This window comes from Copadichromis virginalis, linkage group LG9 (genome assembly GCF_057382275.1).
Source record: "Copadichromis virginalis isolate Kocher_CV1m ecotype Utaka linkage group LG9, C_Virginalis_male_GT1.1, whole genome shotgun sequence".
Classification (NCBI taxonomy): domain Eukaryota; kingdom Metazoa; phylum Chordata; class Actinopteri; order Cichliformes; family Cichlidae; genus Copadichromis; species Copadichromis virginalis.
In genome coordinates this window covers 1,280,804-1,297,376 of record NC_140626.1, presented here as the reverse complement: position 1 = coordinate 1,297,376, position 16,573 = coordinate 1,280,804, and the positions used below count along the sequence as shown (strand labels likewise).

Genomic DNA, 16,573 nt, shown 5'->3' with positions numbered 1-16,573 from the left:
TGATGCTAATCTTTGCATTGAAACTTTTAGCAGAACTTTAAATCGAAGTATTTAAAGTAATATTTAAAAATACATTTAAAATGCAGATTTCAAAAAGTGCAATATCAGCACAAACTAATGTTTATAGTCAACAGCTGAAAAGAAACAAACAGGTTGCAGAGTGGAGCCTTTTATACTTACAGCTGAGTATAAACAGACATCCAGAGTAGAAAGCAGTGAAATGCAAACATGACACTCAGTGTCAGCTCTTTCTATCACCTTTAACCTCAGACTGAAGTTAAACTCAGCCTGAACCAGGAAATAACTGCCAGAACATTCACCTTCTTTTGTTTCATTTTTTGTAAATAGATCACTTTTACATTTCCATATATGACATTTAATTTGTATCATATTTGCTTATCTGTTTTCTTTTACTTGGTTTAAATGTGTTGTGCAGTTTATTTCGGTTTGTCAGGTTCACACTGATGGTGTTACAGTCCCAAAAACACTGTACGTGTCAAATATGATACATATGATCTGAAGAAGTGTTCTCATAGTTTGTTTTTTTGAGCCACGAAACTGTTTATCCTGTAACAGTTTTTCACAGTAAAGCTTGAGCCTCGAAGCAACGACAGCGACCGACGCATGAAACGATACATTTTTAGACACAAGTTGTAACGGCCGCCGTTTCCTTTGTGAGTATTTATTACACGGCGTGCTGCGAGGAAAAGCGTCTAACGTTTGAGTCTGAGGTTTATTTTTTAGCACCTGGCGGCTCTTTTTTAATTCTCATCCGTCAATACTCTGCATACTTTTTCATGTGATTCAGTTTATTTTGAAAGGTCTCAACAGGATCTTGAGCTTTATTGTGAAAGGTTTACGTGGAACATAAACGAGCGGACACGCGATGGTGTTACCGTCGTTGTTGCTAACGACAACGCATAAAAACAGGCGCTTGTCCGTCTGTAGTGTGGTTGTATTAAATATAAGAGAAAGAGAGAAGTTTAAGACATTAATACAGCCACTACAGTGACATCAGAACCATGAAAAATATTGCCGTAAACAGTTTATTTTGCGACACCACGAAACAAACGACAGTGTAAAATGAAACGGTAGATGTTTTTACATCGTCAGCTGATATATATGGTTATATCGAACAGCCCTACTGCAGGTTGTTTCAGGTTTTCCTCAGGTTACCACTTGAACCGTCTGTTATGCTATATTAATGTATTCACTTTAATATTTGGTGCAGCTGTGCACAGCTATTAGCTGAAGAAATCAGATGGATGGTAATGTCCCTGCTGAAAGGACCTCCCAGCGGGGTTTGGGAAAGAAGGAGAACATGGAAAACTGTAAACGGGCTTTGGTGACAAATGTTCCCAAGAATCCAAAGTGAGATGGTTTCTGTGGAAAACGCAAACAGCTGGACATGCACACACTTATTATTTTCATGGAGGTGCTGGCGCTGATACTTTGTGCTTATTACTGCTGTTTTTAAAGACTTTAACTTCAGTGTAGTTGGATTTACCACACACACACACACACACACACACACACACACACACACACACACAGACGAGAGCAGAGATGTGGCTGTAAATAAAAGCCAGCTGACAGCAGAGTGACTCACACAGCTCGTCTGTCCCTGCAGACACACACTCTGTTACTCAGGTGTGTCTCACACGTCTAGACAAAACAACGGAAATGTTGCTGCGCCACATACTCGGAGACTTCTGCTTAAAAACCAGAGTGGAAACAGAAAGCGTGGCTTGCAGACGCAGATTAAAGTGAACCTCTGTGCTTTGTGTTGTTTGTGTTGTTGGGAGGCCACATTCCTATTGGTCTGTTTGTATGAGCGGGTTCATATCAGGTCAAAAATCACAGCTTTGTTTGAGATGCAGTGAGGCAATAAAAGAAACAGTCATAGTCTGGAATTGTGAGGATTTACATGAGAGGACATAAAGAAATCTCTGTAGCAGGTTTAAAGTTTGTTTTCACCACAAATAAAACAAAAGCAGTGGTGTGTGGAACAACTACACCATCAATGAATGAATGAGACCAGTGACTAAAAATACCTCAGTAATCACTTCTTGTATGACTTTATTCGTTTTCCGTATCGTGGTGTGTTACAGTATGAATGACACACACACACACACACACACACACACACACACACACACACACACACACACACACACCCCTCCAGTTTTAATGATCTCTGCTGTTGGTTTACTGTAACTGACAGCTCACTGAATGAAGGGTTAATTAAGTGCAAGACTGAGGACGACATAAACGTTCGAACTTTCCTTGTCGACACACTCACAGAGCACTCCGTAGCCTAGCAACATGGCAGAATAACAAATCTGTACGGTCCAAACAGCAGGTTTTAATCAGTGGCTGCTTTCAGGGGGAAACGAGTGTGGGAGATTATCATGGCAAGCAAGGTGTGGATTCCTTGGTCCATTGTAGTTCCCTGTGGACCCACTGAGGCAGGTCATTTAAGCTGATCAGAGGAGTCGAGCAGCATCTTCACCAGCAGCTCCCACAGACAGAAGTCTTTTCCACACACACACCACAGACACGTGCCATAACACTGACAGCCACTCATGAACAGGTTTTTCTACACGATCTTACACAGCACGCCTCGCTCAGTTAAGCACCTGCTCCTAGAATGAAGCGCTGTCCATCAAACATTTCCACACTAAACACATCAGGACCAACTCAGGCTTCACCTTCACCTGGCTCCTGAGCCGCAGACAGGAATGCTGGTTTCATTTTACATGCTTACGTAGTGTGGTACGTCGCACACAGACACAAACGACTTCACAGAAACTACAAATGATTATTGTACAGTCAGTGACAGCTGCCTTCTTCACCAGGAGCGATCAATGCGTGTCACACAGCTCTGCTTGGTGTTTTCTTTCCAAATATTCCCTCCTTCCTTCCTGATTCTTCCCACTAGGACAACAGTCCCAGATGCACCCAAACATTTCTTTTGTTGTTGTTTTGGTTTTAAACACCATTTAAACACCAGCTCACACTGTGTGTGTGTGTGTGCGTGTGTGTGTGCGTGCGTGTGTGTGTGTGTGTGTGTGTGTGCGTGCGTGCGTGTGCGTGTGTGTGTGTGTGTGTGTGTGTGTGTGTGTGTGTGTGCGTGTGTGCGCGCGCGCGTGCGTGTGTGTGTCACATCCCAGAAGAGTTTAGGTCTCTGCGTCAGATCACTGCTGGTTCCCATAACTCCCATTCCTTAGAAATGTTGGTTTCTGTAGAAGTGCCCACACTGACATATCGTCACTTCTGTAGACGTGGAGGAAGTTCTCCATCACAAATTGGCCAATATGGGAGTTTCAGAGTGAATTATGCAGTGTCAGCATTCGTCACCATTGATGGCATTGCTGCTTCAGGTTTTCCTGATCATGTGTCACGAGTTACTCGTTGCAGGTGTTGTGCTATCAGCATTTGTCAGCCTACTGAGACCCACTTGGGCCATAATACCAGCAAATGACCATCCTCAGCCGTGCATATGTTCCAGCACTGATATTAATATTGGTTAGCTCTGATGAGTAGTGCAACATAAAGCTGAGTGTAAAAGAGCTGAATGAGATACTCATTTAATGACTGCTTCTTAGTCACGGCCCAGTGAAGCTTTCTGAAGCTCAAAAAGCTTCATTACTCACAGCTTATCGACACAGTTGTCTTTGGTGACATCTGGTGGCCAAACGATGAAGCGCAGCCTGAAGCTACAGATGGAAATGAACTGCTTCATTGTGACTGCCCACTCGAGAGCTGAGTTGGCAGCTCCTGTATAATATCATGTGATGACACTATCGGGCTATTGTGGTGCGTTTGTGTCTTTGATGAATAAATGATCCATATGTGGCGTGTTCTCTCTCCGTCTGCGTGCGTTCTCTGGTCTCGTGGTCCAAACACATGCAGATAGGGGGCTTAGGTTAACTGCCCATAGATGTGAGCCTGGTTCTGCCGCACGTTTCTTCCTGTTTAAAGGGAGTTTTTCCTTCCCACTGTCGCCAAAGTGCTCATAGGGGGTCATATGATTGTTCTCTGTATGGTTTTATTGTAGGCTCTACTGTACAATATAAAGCAGCTTGAGGCGACTGCTGTTGTGATTTTGTGCTGTATAAATAAAGTTGAAGTGAATTAATCCTCCCCCCTTTTTCCTCTTCCAGGCCTTCAGTGTTACTGTGACCGCTGCAGCACCAACTCCAGCTGCACGACAGACGGTATCTGCTTTGTAGCCATCCAAAAGTCAGGCAGCCGGATGACCATTGAGCAGCGCCAGTGTGTGCACAATCGTGACTTGATCCCACGAGACCGACCCTTCATCTGTGCCCCATCTACCAAAGATGACAGTGGCATTTACCCACTGTGCTGTACCACAGACTACTGCAACAAAGAGCCAGTGACCCCCACTGGTAAGAGGACACCAGCCATATTGCCTCTTCATGCCTTCCTTTAATTATAAAGTACAGCTACTACGCTACTGCAGGTGGAAAAGCTTCTCAGTCGTTAAAACAAAGTGGAGCGAGAGCGTTAGAGTAGGAGGGTCTTTTTCATGAGTGCAGTGGGCACTTAGTGGACTGGTGCTGTACTGGTCTGCTGTGGTGCAGAGGGAGCTGAGGGTGACTGCACTGACATGCAGTTTAGAAAAACTGTTTGCATGTTTTTTTAAATAAATAAAAAAACACAACCCAAGTAAATATAAAATGCAGTTTTCATTAAACGCTGATTTATTAAGGTGGAAACGAGCTACGCAAAACTATCACGTGAAAAAGTAATTATGCCCTAAACCAAAGAACTGCTTCAAGAACTGCACTCGTGTGTTTGTGATAACTGGGAGTGAGGCCCACTCGTCTTTTCAGAATCGTTTTACATCAGCCTCATTGGAGGACTTTAGAGCACGACTGGCCTTTCATTGGCTCAAGTCTGGACTTTCCCAAAAATAAGTGTTGTAGTGATGTAGTGCGAGGTGGACTCGGATGGGTTTCAGGTGCATTACCCAGCTAAGCTTGAACAAACTGAGGCTGAACATAGTATTTCATAGTACTTCTACTTTTGTACTTTTGTGTTAGAGGTGAGAATTCCTGTTTTTCTAATGATGACATTTCGTTCGTCCTCCTCGCTAAATCCAAACAGCAGTGACTCTCATTCCCTCGCTGGTCTAAAACGCCGCTGTTGTCTGGTAGCAGACGAACACGCTCGGCGCAGTGCACCAGGTAGATCGTTAGATAGATGGGGGGGATTAATGATGCGTTCGCGGGGTCACATCTGCTGGTGAAGCTGCTGTGAAGTGCACGGTTGTGATGGTTTTTACCATCATGATGACGTCAGTATGGGCGCTGCTGGTGAAGAGAAGGTGTAACCAGCTGATTGAGTACACAAACCTAAGCTACACGTAGCTGCACACCAGGTTCAAAAAGCCCGATCCAGTGGGGATGTGTTTCTACCGCACTGCATGACTGAGGTCCTGAATCCACGTAAACCTGTGTCGTGCACTCTGAGATCCACAGAACGAGGACTTGAGGCTCGTCGTCACATTAACCTTTATGCTTCCAGGCTGCAGTCAGGCCAGCGCAGGTCCAGGCTTTGGGTCAGCAGGTATTCTGACCAACACTCTTTGTGTCTTGCAGGCCCCACAGCGACCCCTTCTCCTCTGGGGCCGGTGGCCCTCGCTGCTGTCATTGCTGGCCCTGTATGTGTGCTCTGCTTGCTGCTGGTTTTGGCGTTCTACGTTTGCCACAGCCACAGAGGCCTGGGCGCCGGGGGAGCCGGGGCCCACCACCACCATCGGGTGCCTAATGAGGAAGACCCCTCCATGGACCACCCTTTCATCACTGTGGGAACAACACTGAAGGACCTAATCTATGACATGACCACTTCAGGCTCTGGATCAGGTAAAACGCTACATCTCAGGGTCTGATTTGTGCAGTGATCAGCTGAAGGAGGATTTAGACATTTCAAAGGTATATAAAGGTAAAACAGCAGCATGGATTCATAGAAGAGTCCAGGGGCCAAACAGACACTTGACTGAAACAGAACTGTGACAGAGGTCTCGGACTGAGCAGCTAGAAGCGTACATGTAACAGGGGCAGGACAACATCTGCTCAGAGATGCTTCCAGGCTTTTTGATGACAGCAGAGGAGATGCTTCACAGTGCTGAACGTGGCCCTGTCTTTGTTTACCTGCTCCAATTCAAAAAGTCAGACTTGCTAATAGGGCTGGGCCATATTATACCGTTCACGGTAATACCGGTATAATGTTAGGCAACGATAGGAAAATGAAATATCGCGATAGAATGGGAGTAAAACGCGCGTGCGCAGTGCCTTTGTTTTCATACGCACATGGCCGATTGTTGAGTGAAACAGATGAACCAGAATTGGTTTGTAAAAATGGTGCAACTTCCGTGATGTGGAACTGGTTTGGTGTTTGTCCGTCAGATACACAACAAAGCACATTTTTTGCAGAACATGCAAGCGGCCGTTGTTATTGTCGTATTTGTCGGACTAAGATGCTCTTAAATCTGGGAGTAATCTGGGTCCTAAACTCCGTATGCTTCAGGTCAAACAACACTGCAGCATCACTGAGCGTTAAAAACTGTCTAAATTCATCTTTAATAAAACGATCAGCATTGCTGCTTTACCAGGTGTAACTATAAAGTTTAACTTCCAGGCATCCATGAAAACAAAAGTTATTACATTTAACGGAGTTAGAAGTTAGCAGGAAGCTAGCGGAAGTTAGCTCGCTAGTTTCGCTAGTTACCTAAGCATGATATAGCATGTTCTGACTGAGAGATTTCTGAATAAATTCAAACGTACAGCTCTGCTATCACTTCCAACATAAATGAAGACAGGAAACTAAACAGCAGTGACGTTTGTAGGGTTACTGAAGTTGGGCTAGCTGCTATATAATGATGTGCTACGTGATCGCTAGCGACACAGCTATGTTAGCATGACATAAACAGTGAAGCTGGAGGACGAACACTAACACTTTTCCACTTATAAAAGTTAACGTGCCTGATAGTTAGAGACAAATGCAATCGCATGGCAGGATGCTGTAAACGGACCAAACTTCAGTCAGGAGAACAACTGAGATAATCCATCCACAATACGAGGTTAGTCATTAATATACTGCAACAACATGGGAATAGAGCAGCTGTCAGAGAATTCAACATTAATGAAACAATGGTACAGAAGTGGAGGAAGCAAGAAGAATGAGTTTAATAAAGTTTGATTTATCTGACTGCTTTGTTTCGCTTAATGTGCCTTATAATCCCGTGAAGTTTATGGTCCGAAAAATACGTACTGCACACTGCAGTTTAATGTTGCAAAGCACCTCTTTTTAACTTCAGTGGATATTATACATGGTTATGCTCAGGATATGTCAGCCCATTTCTACTGGAAATGCCTTTTGGTTAAACTTTCAGCAAGGAATTTGCATTTGCACTGTTACATTTTTATAAAGCTTTAATGTACATAAAAACCAGCTTCTTGTTTAAGTGAAAATAAATGGAAGGTTGTCTTTTTGCGCTAGTAATGTTGTGGAGTTGTATTTTGTCTCGCATCAATTATATCGTCGGTTATATCGTTATCGCAAATTTTCAAATATATATCGTGATAAATATTTTTGGCCATATCGCCCTGCTCTACTTGCTAACATATGCACAGTTTTTGACCAAAATAGGTTGATGAGCATGTTTCATAAATCTGACAGCAAGTGTTTGTTTTTTGCACAGGAAAGAAGTGATGTTAGTAAATGAGGGCCGTCGGGCCAAAGTGGACATGGTTTCTTTCCTTTAAAGCTTTTACCACGGTCAGGGTGCTGGTGATGTGTGCAGCACGACCCGGTTACTCGTCTTTGCACGTGGTGCAGTGAAAGAGTTGGAGGTTGGAAGTGCGTGCATGCTCGGATCAGCTGCAGGAAAGGGAAGCATGTCAGACATTTGAAGTGAATGCAAAAGGTGACTGTAATTATTTCATTGTGCATCAGGAGGTGAAAAACATCACACTTCGTTCACAACTGCTTTGGGAAATGTTGATTAGTCCTAAAATGTTTCAAATGTTCCTTATTTATTCATAACCTCAAACTATCAGACTGGAGCTCGATGCTGGAACCTTCACAGCAGTCCCAGTTCCTTATGTGTCCCCTGGGAAAGTTCCTGTTCTGGCTTCAACACATCCACACGCTGCATCATTCCTGACAGGCTTTGCATTCATGCACACAATAAAGGTGTAATAGGTGGAATCACCAAAACTAAATTCCCGTGCAAACGCACGCATGAATCCCGCTTCGTCCAGCTGTCGTAGGGCCAGAATGATGACTTACAGGTAGGCAGTGTGTCACAGTGGGTGTGCACGCCCACAGACTGGCTCCAGACAGCTGTTAGGTGACGGCCGTGACCACGGCGCCATCGCGCTGTTTCAAACAGGAAGAAAACGGCTTTAAATGATACGAGATCTGGTCGACTGGATACGTTTTTGTATGCACTGATCCCGTCCTATAAAATGTGTGTTCAACGCTGTCCTGCATGGTAGCCATGAGTGATGACGGCACCTCCAACATGCTGCCGAGCATGTTCTGTGTGAGTCTGCACTTTTTTCCTGTGTCTCGTGAGCAGTTTTCCAAAGCAGTGAGACGATTTTCACACTTTTAGAGTTGTTCTTGGATCGTAGTTTGATGACTTTCAGTCTTTAACTCTGCTGCCATTAAAAGTCCATACAGTTGGATTAGAGCAGCATTCTGTCACAGGACTGTTTGTGCATACCTCTTCTTCACTGCTTCCTGTCTGTGATCAGAGAGCATGCACAGCTAGTACATCCCACCCATCCATCCACAAAACACCCACAGACTGGTCGGCAAACTCACCCTCTGATGTCACTGAGAGGATGACGAGCTGGTCCAGTGTTCTACCAACAGAACCCTAGAACCCTCGAGTGCCACAGACTTTCCCAGGCAGGCTGAGGACTGCGATCACAAACCCATCCTGGGGGGCTCTGCTCCAGATCGCCACGCAGCATTGCAGAGCTGTGTCAGCCAGGACATCCCTAACCTCCAGGGCCAATCTCATCCACCCCAGGGGCCCTGCTCCCCAGCCTCTGCTTCCATTACAGAAGGCAGATCCTCAGTGTTCCTTTCATTGTGTTAAGGTCAGCAGCATCCCACCACCACTGTAAATGGTGTGTGCAGAATACCACCTAAACCACTCCAAGGCTGGCCCAACAGGCTAACCAAGCCCAGTAAGACGGCTCCCTTCACCTTGCACCTTGTTGCAGCTGCAACTCCTTGCAGCAGCCTCAGAGGTGAGGAGCATGGTCCACTCAACGTCCTCAGCCTCCCTCAGAATGCGATTAAAGCAGATAAAGATATCATGGACTGAGATGTTGGCTCTCCCGCTGCACGTTTGGGTACACGTGTCCAACCACAGATCTGATGACACAATTTCTAAATCTGTTATTGACCTGTGACCTAGTGCGTCCTGGTGCCATGTGCCCCTATGAGCACCTCTGTGGTCCAACATCGGTTTGCACGGGTAAAGACTTGCCGTGGAGCCTGGGTCCAGGGTAGGTCCCAGACGGGGTGCACTGGACCCTCCATCTGTTGTGATTCACAGGAGTTAGACGGCTGATTCAGATGAAACCATCAACTACAGCAGGCTGTTTGTTTAGTTGATGGTTTTGAGAAAGTCTGTGAAATAAGAAATATTGGTTCTCTCCTCCAGTTTAAATCCCAACTCAAAACTCATCTGTTCAATCTGCATATTCACTGTGAATCCACTGTTTGTTCATTTTATCTTGTGCTTTTATTTTATTGTTCTTATTCTGCCATTGTTTTACTAAGTGTTTTATCCTATTGTAAAGTGTCCTTGGGTGACTTGAAAGGCGCTCATAAATAAAATTTATTATTATTATTATTATTATTATTATTATAAAAGCGGCTGAGGAAGGATCAAAAATCCTGTTTCAGTTGTTTTTATTTATTCATATACGACACAATGAAGTGTGTGTGTGTGTGTATAATGTATTATTATAAGGGCAGCCGACAGCGCTGGAAGTCAAGTCGATAAATGGTAAATGGCCTGTATTTGTATAGCGCTTCACTCGTCCCTAAGGACCCCAAAGCGCCTTACACATGCAGTCATCCACACATTCACACACTGGTGATGAAGCTACATTGTAGCCACAGCTGACAGAGGCGAGGCTGCCGGACACTGGCGCCACCGGGCCCTCTGACCACCACCAGTAGGCAGTAGGTGAAGTGTCTTGCCCAAGGACACAACGACCGAGACTGTCGGAGCTGGGGCTCGAACCGGCAACCTTCCAATTACAAGACAAACTCCCAACTCTTGAGCCACGATAAATGAATGAATAAAGTTAAATTAAAGGAAAAACAAGTGGAACGTTAAAGTTCTCAGGGGTGTTGAGGTGGGCGTGGTCCCAGCACGGCAGGAGGATTTGTGGATCAGGAAGTCTCTCTTCATTTAAGGCTCTTAAATTTATGAGTCATCAGGGGCAAAGCAAAAACATAATCACCTAATCAAGTCACCTGGATTTGACCAGATCAAACTCTATGCTAACACTGATTACTGACAACAGTCATGAGGTGGATGTCCAGATGGGGACGCAGACTTCAGTTCTGGATGTGCGTGGCAGGACCATCACTCATATATCCGTCCACTTCCTTTCAGGTCTCCCACTGCTGGTCCAAAGAACAATTGCCAGAACTATCATCCTCCAGGAAAGCATTGGGAAGGGGCGTTTTGGTGAGGTGTGGCGCGGCAAATGGCGCGGCGAGGAGGTGGCTGTCAAGATTTTCTCTTCCCGAGAGGAGCGCTCCTGGTTCCGTGAGGCTGAGATCTACCAGACTGTGATGCTGAGACATGAGAATATCCTGGGCTTCATTGCTGCTGACAACAAAGGTGAGAAACCAGCAGGCAGCGAGTGAATGGTACACAGCACGGGGTCATAGTTCACAGTCAGGAGGACGCAGAGTTTACCACACTGTCTGTCACACACATAAATGTATTCATTCATGTGTCCATTTACCTTTAGTTAAGCAGCTCGACCTGGCCCAGGTAACAGCCAGACAAACATATTAGAAAGTGTATAAAATCCCACATCAAACACACCAAAGTGATCCCTTAAGCAGGTGGTATGCATATACAGTACAATCAGGTCCAAAATTGGTGTTTGTACTTTTGGTGCCCCTGAGCAAGGCACCGTGCCTGCACGCTGCTCCCGGGTGCTGGATTGGTGGCTGCCCACTGCCTCCCAGAGTGGCTTAAATGCAGAAGATTCATTTCCTACAAGTCTAATAAAGTCTACATTGTTATTATTATTGAATATCAGAGCAAGAGGCATTTGTCAGGAAGTGCACCCGTTACCCCTCAGCTGTGGAAGGCTTATGGTCGTCACCCTGCTGAGCGGGCAGGCAGTGCAATAACAGAGTTTAAGGCTACGTTCACACTGCAGGCGAAAGCACATCCAATCCGACTGTTTTGACCCTGTGCGACCCATATCCCATCATGCTATGACAGTGTGAACGGCACAAATCTGACCTGGGTCACTGTCGTATGTGGTCCTGAATCCGATACATATCCGATGTTTCAGAAAGCGACTGCTGTTTGATGATGTCGCATTAAATCCGTCTTTTACGTCACTGACACAAGACGGACGCCAATTATCAGCGCCGGAGAAGACATGGTGAACGCTTCCTGGACATCCGGTGTAGATATCAGTGAAACTGTTGGGAAGACATTATGAACAAATCTGCAGCTATGCTTTGAAGCAGCGCTCCTCTGAAACAGCAATAAGGATCATTATTAGGCCATAAGCAAAATTGGGAAACGTAAAGTCCGAAGTCTTTACATTAAGGCCATCAGTCAAACATACTGTTGGTCTGGCGTTTGCTGTCACATTTTATTTGTAGTGTGAACAAGCAGACAAAAAAGTCGCATTTGAGCATTAAGACCTGCAGAGTGAACGTAGCTTAAATGTCAGGCTAGTTTGAATTGGTCACGTCTTTATATTGTAAGGTAAAGACCCGACAACTATACAAAGAAAACAGCACAGCTATGAGCAGCACTTTGGTGACAGTGGGGAGGAAAAACTCACCTTTAACAGGAAGAAACCTCCAGGCTCAGGGAGGGGCGGGGCCATCTGGGGTGAGCGGTTACAGGAAGGACACGCTGAGCCAGACGTTAATAATCACTGATGTTCTTTTTCTTGGTGAATTAATTTTACACTGTAATTGAAATAATTCAGCTGAATTAGAATCTTCTTGCTGTTGATTTCTTTCCTTTATCATCGTTGTTTTCATTGTTTATTCATTTGTCCCTCAGACCCACAGTTTCAGTAACTTGCTACGTGCCTGCACGTCTCTGTCGTGGAAGTTAAGGACGTTAACGAGCACGTCTTCAGGTTTGATGAAGTTAGTGTAACGTTCTCTGCACACGTTCATTCCAGTGAATGCAGACGGGCAGCTTTCACTGGTGTGCAAGAACCTTTAATATTGATTATGAATTTCATAATAATGGTAACACTGGTTCCCCATCAGTGGGGAAAGGTAGCACTGGTCTTTAGTTGTCAGCAATGCTGATCCCCAGCGTTATCACTCATCAGCCGGTGCAGCCCACAGCTGCCCACAGCTGCCCACTCTACAGTGAGCTCTAACTTGAGAGTGAACGCAGATGTTGGCATGTAGAAAGCTGAAGGTCTGATGGATGTAAACCCAGATTTGAATCATTTTCTTTCCACCCTGCACCTCATCCCTGAGTCGGAGACACAAAGGTTAGGGTGTGGTGCGTATCACACACTTCAATCAGCTGCTGGCTGAAACTTCAGCCGCTGTGTCAGTACTGAGAGGAGTGTGATAACGATCCATGTTTCTGTGCCCGGCGTGTAGATAATGGAACGTGGACTCAGCTGTGGCTGGTGTCGGACTACCATGAGCACGGATCGCTGTTCGACTACCTGAACCGCTACACGGTCACAGTGGAGGGCATGATCAAACTGTCTCTGTCAACAGCCAGCGGCCTCGCCCACCTTCACATGGAGATCGTTGGCACGCAAGGTGAGAACCTCACGCCTGTATGTATCCAAGGTGAATCGGCGTCTAAATGTTTGAATAGTAAACACAAACGAGCGAGTGTGCCAGCTGTGCTGCTCAGCAGCCTGGAGACATGCTCAGAGGAGGCGTGACAAAAACCTCGTTCAGTAGCTCACATGAGGCGACTGAGGCATGTTTAAATCAGCCTGAGGAAACATGGAGTCTGTCAGATAGAGGCAGGCATGCTGGAGTATAGACATCAGTCTGAGCCGTCGCACACAAAGCCAGTGCTTATTGGTCAGAAATCACCCTTTGTTTTTGTTTTTTTGCCTGTCCCGTTTGGCTCTTTTGCATCAGAATTATTGTCTAAAGGCACAGCCCCGTCCTCCAGGGTATGAAGCAGGTATGGAGGAGATCAAGACTCCAGACATCCAGAGGCCCCCAGAACACAAGAGACCAAGGAAGACCAACAGAGGGGCAGCCGCGCCACTGTCCCTTTGTTGTCCAATACTGTCCCGACAGACGTGTATGTGACGCAGCTCGCTGCTGTAGTACACTGCTGTGTGTAATGAAAACTGGGTCACTGTCCTATTGGAAGTTTCTGTTCCTCTCATGTCCCCTGAAGTATATCAAGACAGTTCTGCAGAGCACAGTGGGGGCAGCTCTGTCCTTACAGGTCCCAGGCCGGGTAACTAAACATATCTCAGTGTTGTTTGTGTTTTTGTAATTATGGAACAGGGCGATACTGAGAGGACGGCATTCTGCATCGGATATGCAGTGATGCCCACTGTGGGCAGGCCTCTGAGTAAGGAGCCTAAAGGGATTTTAATTATAGCCCACGTTTGATACCAGTCACATGAGGAGGACAAGCTGAAATGTGATTGGCTGCAGCAGAACAATAGGTTTGAACTGAAAGCACTTCATAGCATATTCATAAAAGGCCCAGTACTCACATTTGTCAGAAGCTGCGTTACATGTGCTTCACAAAATATAATACATGCACTAAAATATTATCAAGTTAGGGAGGAAACGATGGAACGAGTATTTATTGTAAGTTCATGTAAGCGTGGGTGTATGTCTTGGTTAGCTGTGTGCTGATTGTAGCTCTGGGTGTGCAGGGAAGCCAGCTATTGCCCACAGAGACCTGAAGTCCAAGAACATCCTGGTGAAGAAAAACGGGACATGCTGCATCGCTGACCTGGGTCTGGCTGTGCGGCACGACTCCGCCACCGACACCATCGACATCGCTCCGAACCACAGAGTCGGGACCAAAAGGTAACCTTTGACCTTTCACTCTACACCTGTAAAACGTTAGTAACGCAAGAAGATGATGGTTGCAAAGTAGTGGTAGTCCTTTCAGTTTTTCTATTCGTGTGTGTTTTTATAAAACCAGTATCTCTTCTTGATCTCCAGCACTGGTGTCATGAAGCTGCTGTTTGTGTCATTCTAGTACATTACTGCCATCTCAAAGCACTGTGGGTAAACACTGTGGGTAGTCACTGTGGGTAACAGTGCACAGTCTCAGTGGGGACTGTATTTGGTTGTGTTTTTGGACCAAGCGTTGCTCACCAGCCCGTCGTATCCGTCCTCAGGTATATGGCTCCAGAGGTTCTGGACGACTCCATAAACATGAAGCATTTTGAGTCTTTCAAACGAGCTGACATCTACGCCATGGGCCTCGTCTTCTGGGAGATTGCCAGTCGCTGCTCCATGGGAGGTGAGGGTCAAATAAAGTTCATTAGGTGGCAGCAATGAACTGACTAGAGCTAGTTTTTGCAGTATTTACAAGCTGTTTTTCTGTCAGGCATTCACGAGGACTACCAGCTGCCCTACTACGACCTGGTCCAGTCAGATCCATCAGTGGAGGAGATGAGAAGGGTGGTTTGTGAGCAGAAGCTTCGGCCCAACATCCCCAACCGCTGGCAGAGCTGTGAGGTAGGACGAGTCTCACTCACTGGTAGTTATCACCCACTCACTTATCCACACCAAGACCAGTGGGCCCAGTTCATCCAGTGTTACCATCCACATAGATGCGAATGTTGTCATCATCCAGTACGACGATGACGTTACCAAGAGTACCTTCGTGCAACTACAGTACTGTCAAAAAGTGTTCTTGTGTTTCGCTTGTTTGTCAAAGATACATGTTTAATATTTCAACACAAAGATAATTAAAGTAACGTGAGAGCAGTTTTGAACTGATAAGAGAACAAAGCTATGCTACCTGACCCTGCAACAGAAGGTTCACGGCGCTGTCAGGTGCAGAAACCAGGCTGTGAATCATTGACTCTGCCTTGACCATCACATGTTTGACGGTTGCTATGATGATCTTTTTATGAAATGCTGTTGAACATGTAATAGTGTGCAAAGCTTCCAACGAGTTCAACTTCCTCTCAGATCTTGGTAGAATATGTTCCCAAATACTGAGGGATCATCCGGTTGTTTTTGGCAAACGTGAGACCAGCCTTGGTGTTGTCTAAGGAGCTCGTCTGGACTTCTTTAAGCTTCTTCAGTTCCCAGATTTAAGCCCTGTGGGAGTGTCCCCCCAAGAGGTCCGTGGGCCCCCTATTGATCCTCTACCTAATCACATGAGACAAGGTGTGAAAACAGGTGTGGGTCACAATCAGCTGTGAGACCTGGCCCCACCCTATCATGTGATTTCCTGAGGTCAGATGGCCCAGGATGTGAGTGGGTGTTAAGGATCTCAAAACTGGATTATAGATGGCAGACAGTTGGTGTGGTAAGCCCCGCCTCTGTTCAAAGATGGTCGCTCACAGTGCTTCTTTCACTCGTCTTTTAAACCACTTCCTCTTAGAACTGAAGAAGCTTCTCGGATGAAACGTCTTCGAGGAAACAAGTCCCGATGCTTTTCTTTCCGAGCTCGACTATGACGAGCTGGATGACTGACAACCTTCACGCAGGCTTTTGTGTTCTTTTTGGTCGTCAGTGCTTTTGACCTTAGAGCTCTGCCATGTTTTCTCCTTCTTATTGTTCTGGACTGATCTGTATATCAGCTCTGTTCTCCTGTACCTGAGCTTGGGAACAGCTGAATCCGATGAGTGGGATGGGTGAGGGACTGTGTGTGTCGAGGTGAACATATCAGGTGGTGTTTCCAGCAGAGTACATGCAAAGGCAAGCCGTACAGATTAGAAGAGTCTGCTGGGAAGTTTCTGATTTACTGAGGGAAGAAAAAGACATTTCAGAGCGAGACTGGCTCAGACAGCCATAGAAAGCTGTAGCGTTGAGCAAACGAAGAGTAGTTTCAGCTGTGTACGACACGTCGCCATGGCTAACACTGACACAGCTATTCACACCTGTGGGCGACCAGTGTCAGAGTCAGGGGAACTTTATTAATCCCAGAGGGAAGCTGGGGTAACCTAACCCCGCCAGCTCCATGTGTTTGGAGGCCGGATTTGAACGAATACCTTTGGGACATGAAGGTGACAGTGAAGTGCAACCTCTATAGAAGAACAAAAAGCATCATTGGTTTGAACATGGCGCCCTGCAGCAAGTATGCAGACTGCACACTTATGTGTGC

The 16,573-nt window shown here is 45.8% G+C and overlaps 1 protein-coding gene across 1 annotated transcript in view; it reads left to right on the top strand.

The window, feature by feature from the left end:
- The window catches only part of tgfbr1b (transforming growth factor, beta receptor 1 b), a 32,438-nt gene that overhangs the window by 15,093 nt on the left and 772 nt on the right, over positions 1-16,573 (top strand). Inside the window, exons 2-8 of the mRNA XM_085467409.1 lie at positions 4,167-4,412; positions 5,628-5,891; positions 10,679-10,909; positions 12,895-13,062; positions 14,157-14,313; positions 14,631-14,755; positions 14,843-14,973. Coding sequence (XP_085323535.1) covers positions 4,167-4,412; positions 5,628-5,891; positions 10,679-10,909; positions 12,895-13,062; positions 14,157-14,313; positions 14,631-14,755; positions 14,843-14,973 — 1,322 coding nt within the window. The remainder of the gene's footprint in view (positions 1-4,166; positions 4,413-5,627; positions 5,892-10,678; positions 10,910-12,894; positions 13,063-14,156; positions 14,314-14,630; positions 14,756-14,842; positions 14,974-16,573) is intronic.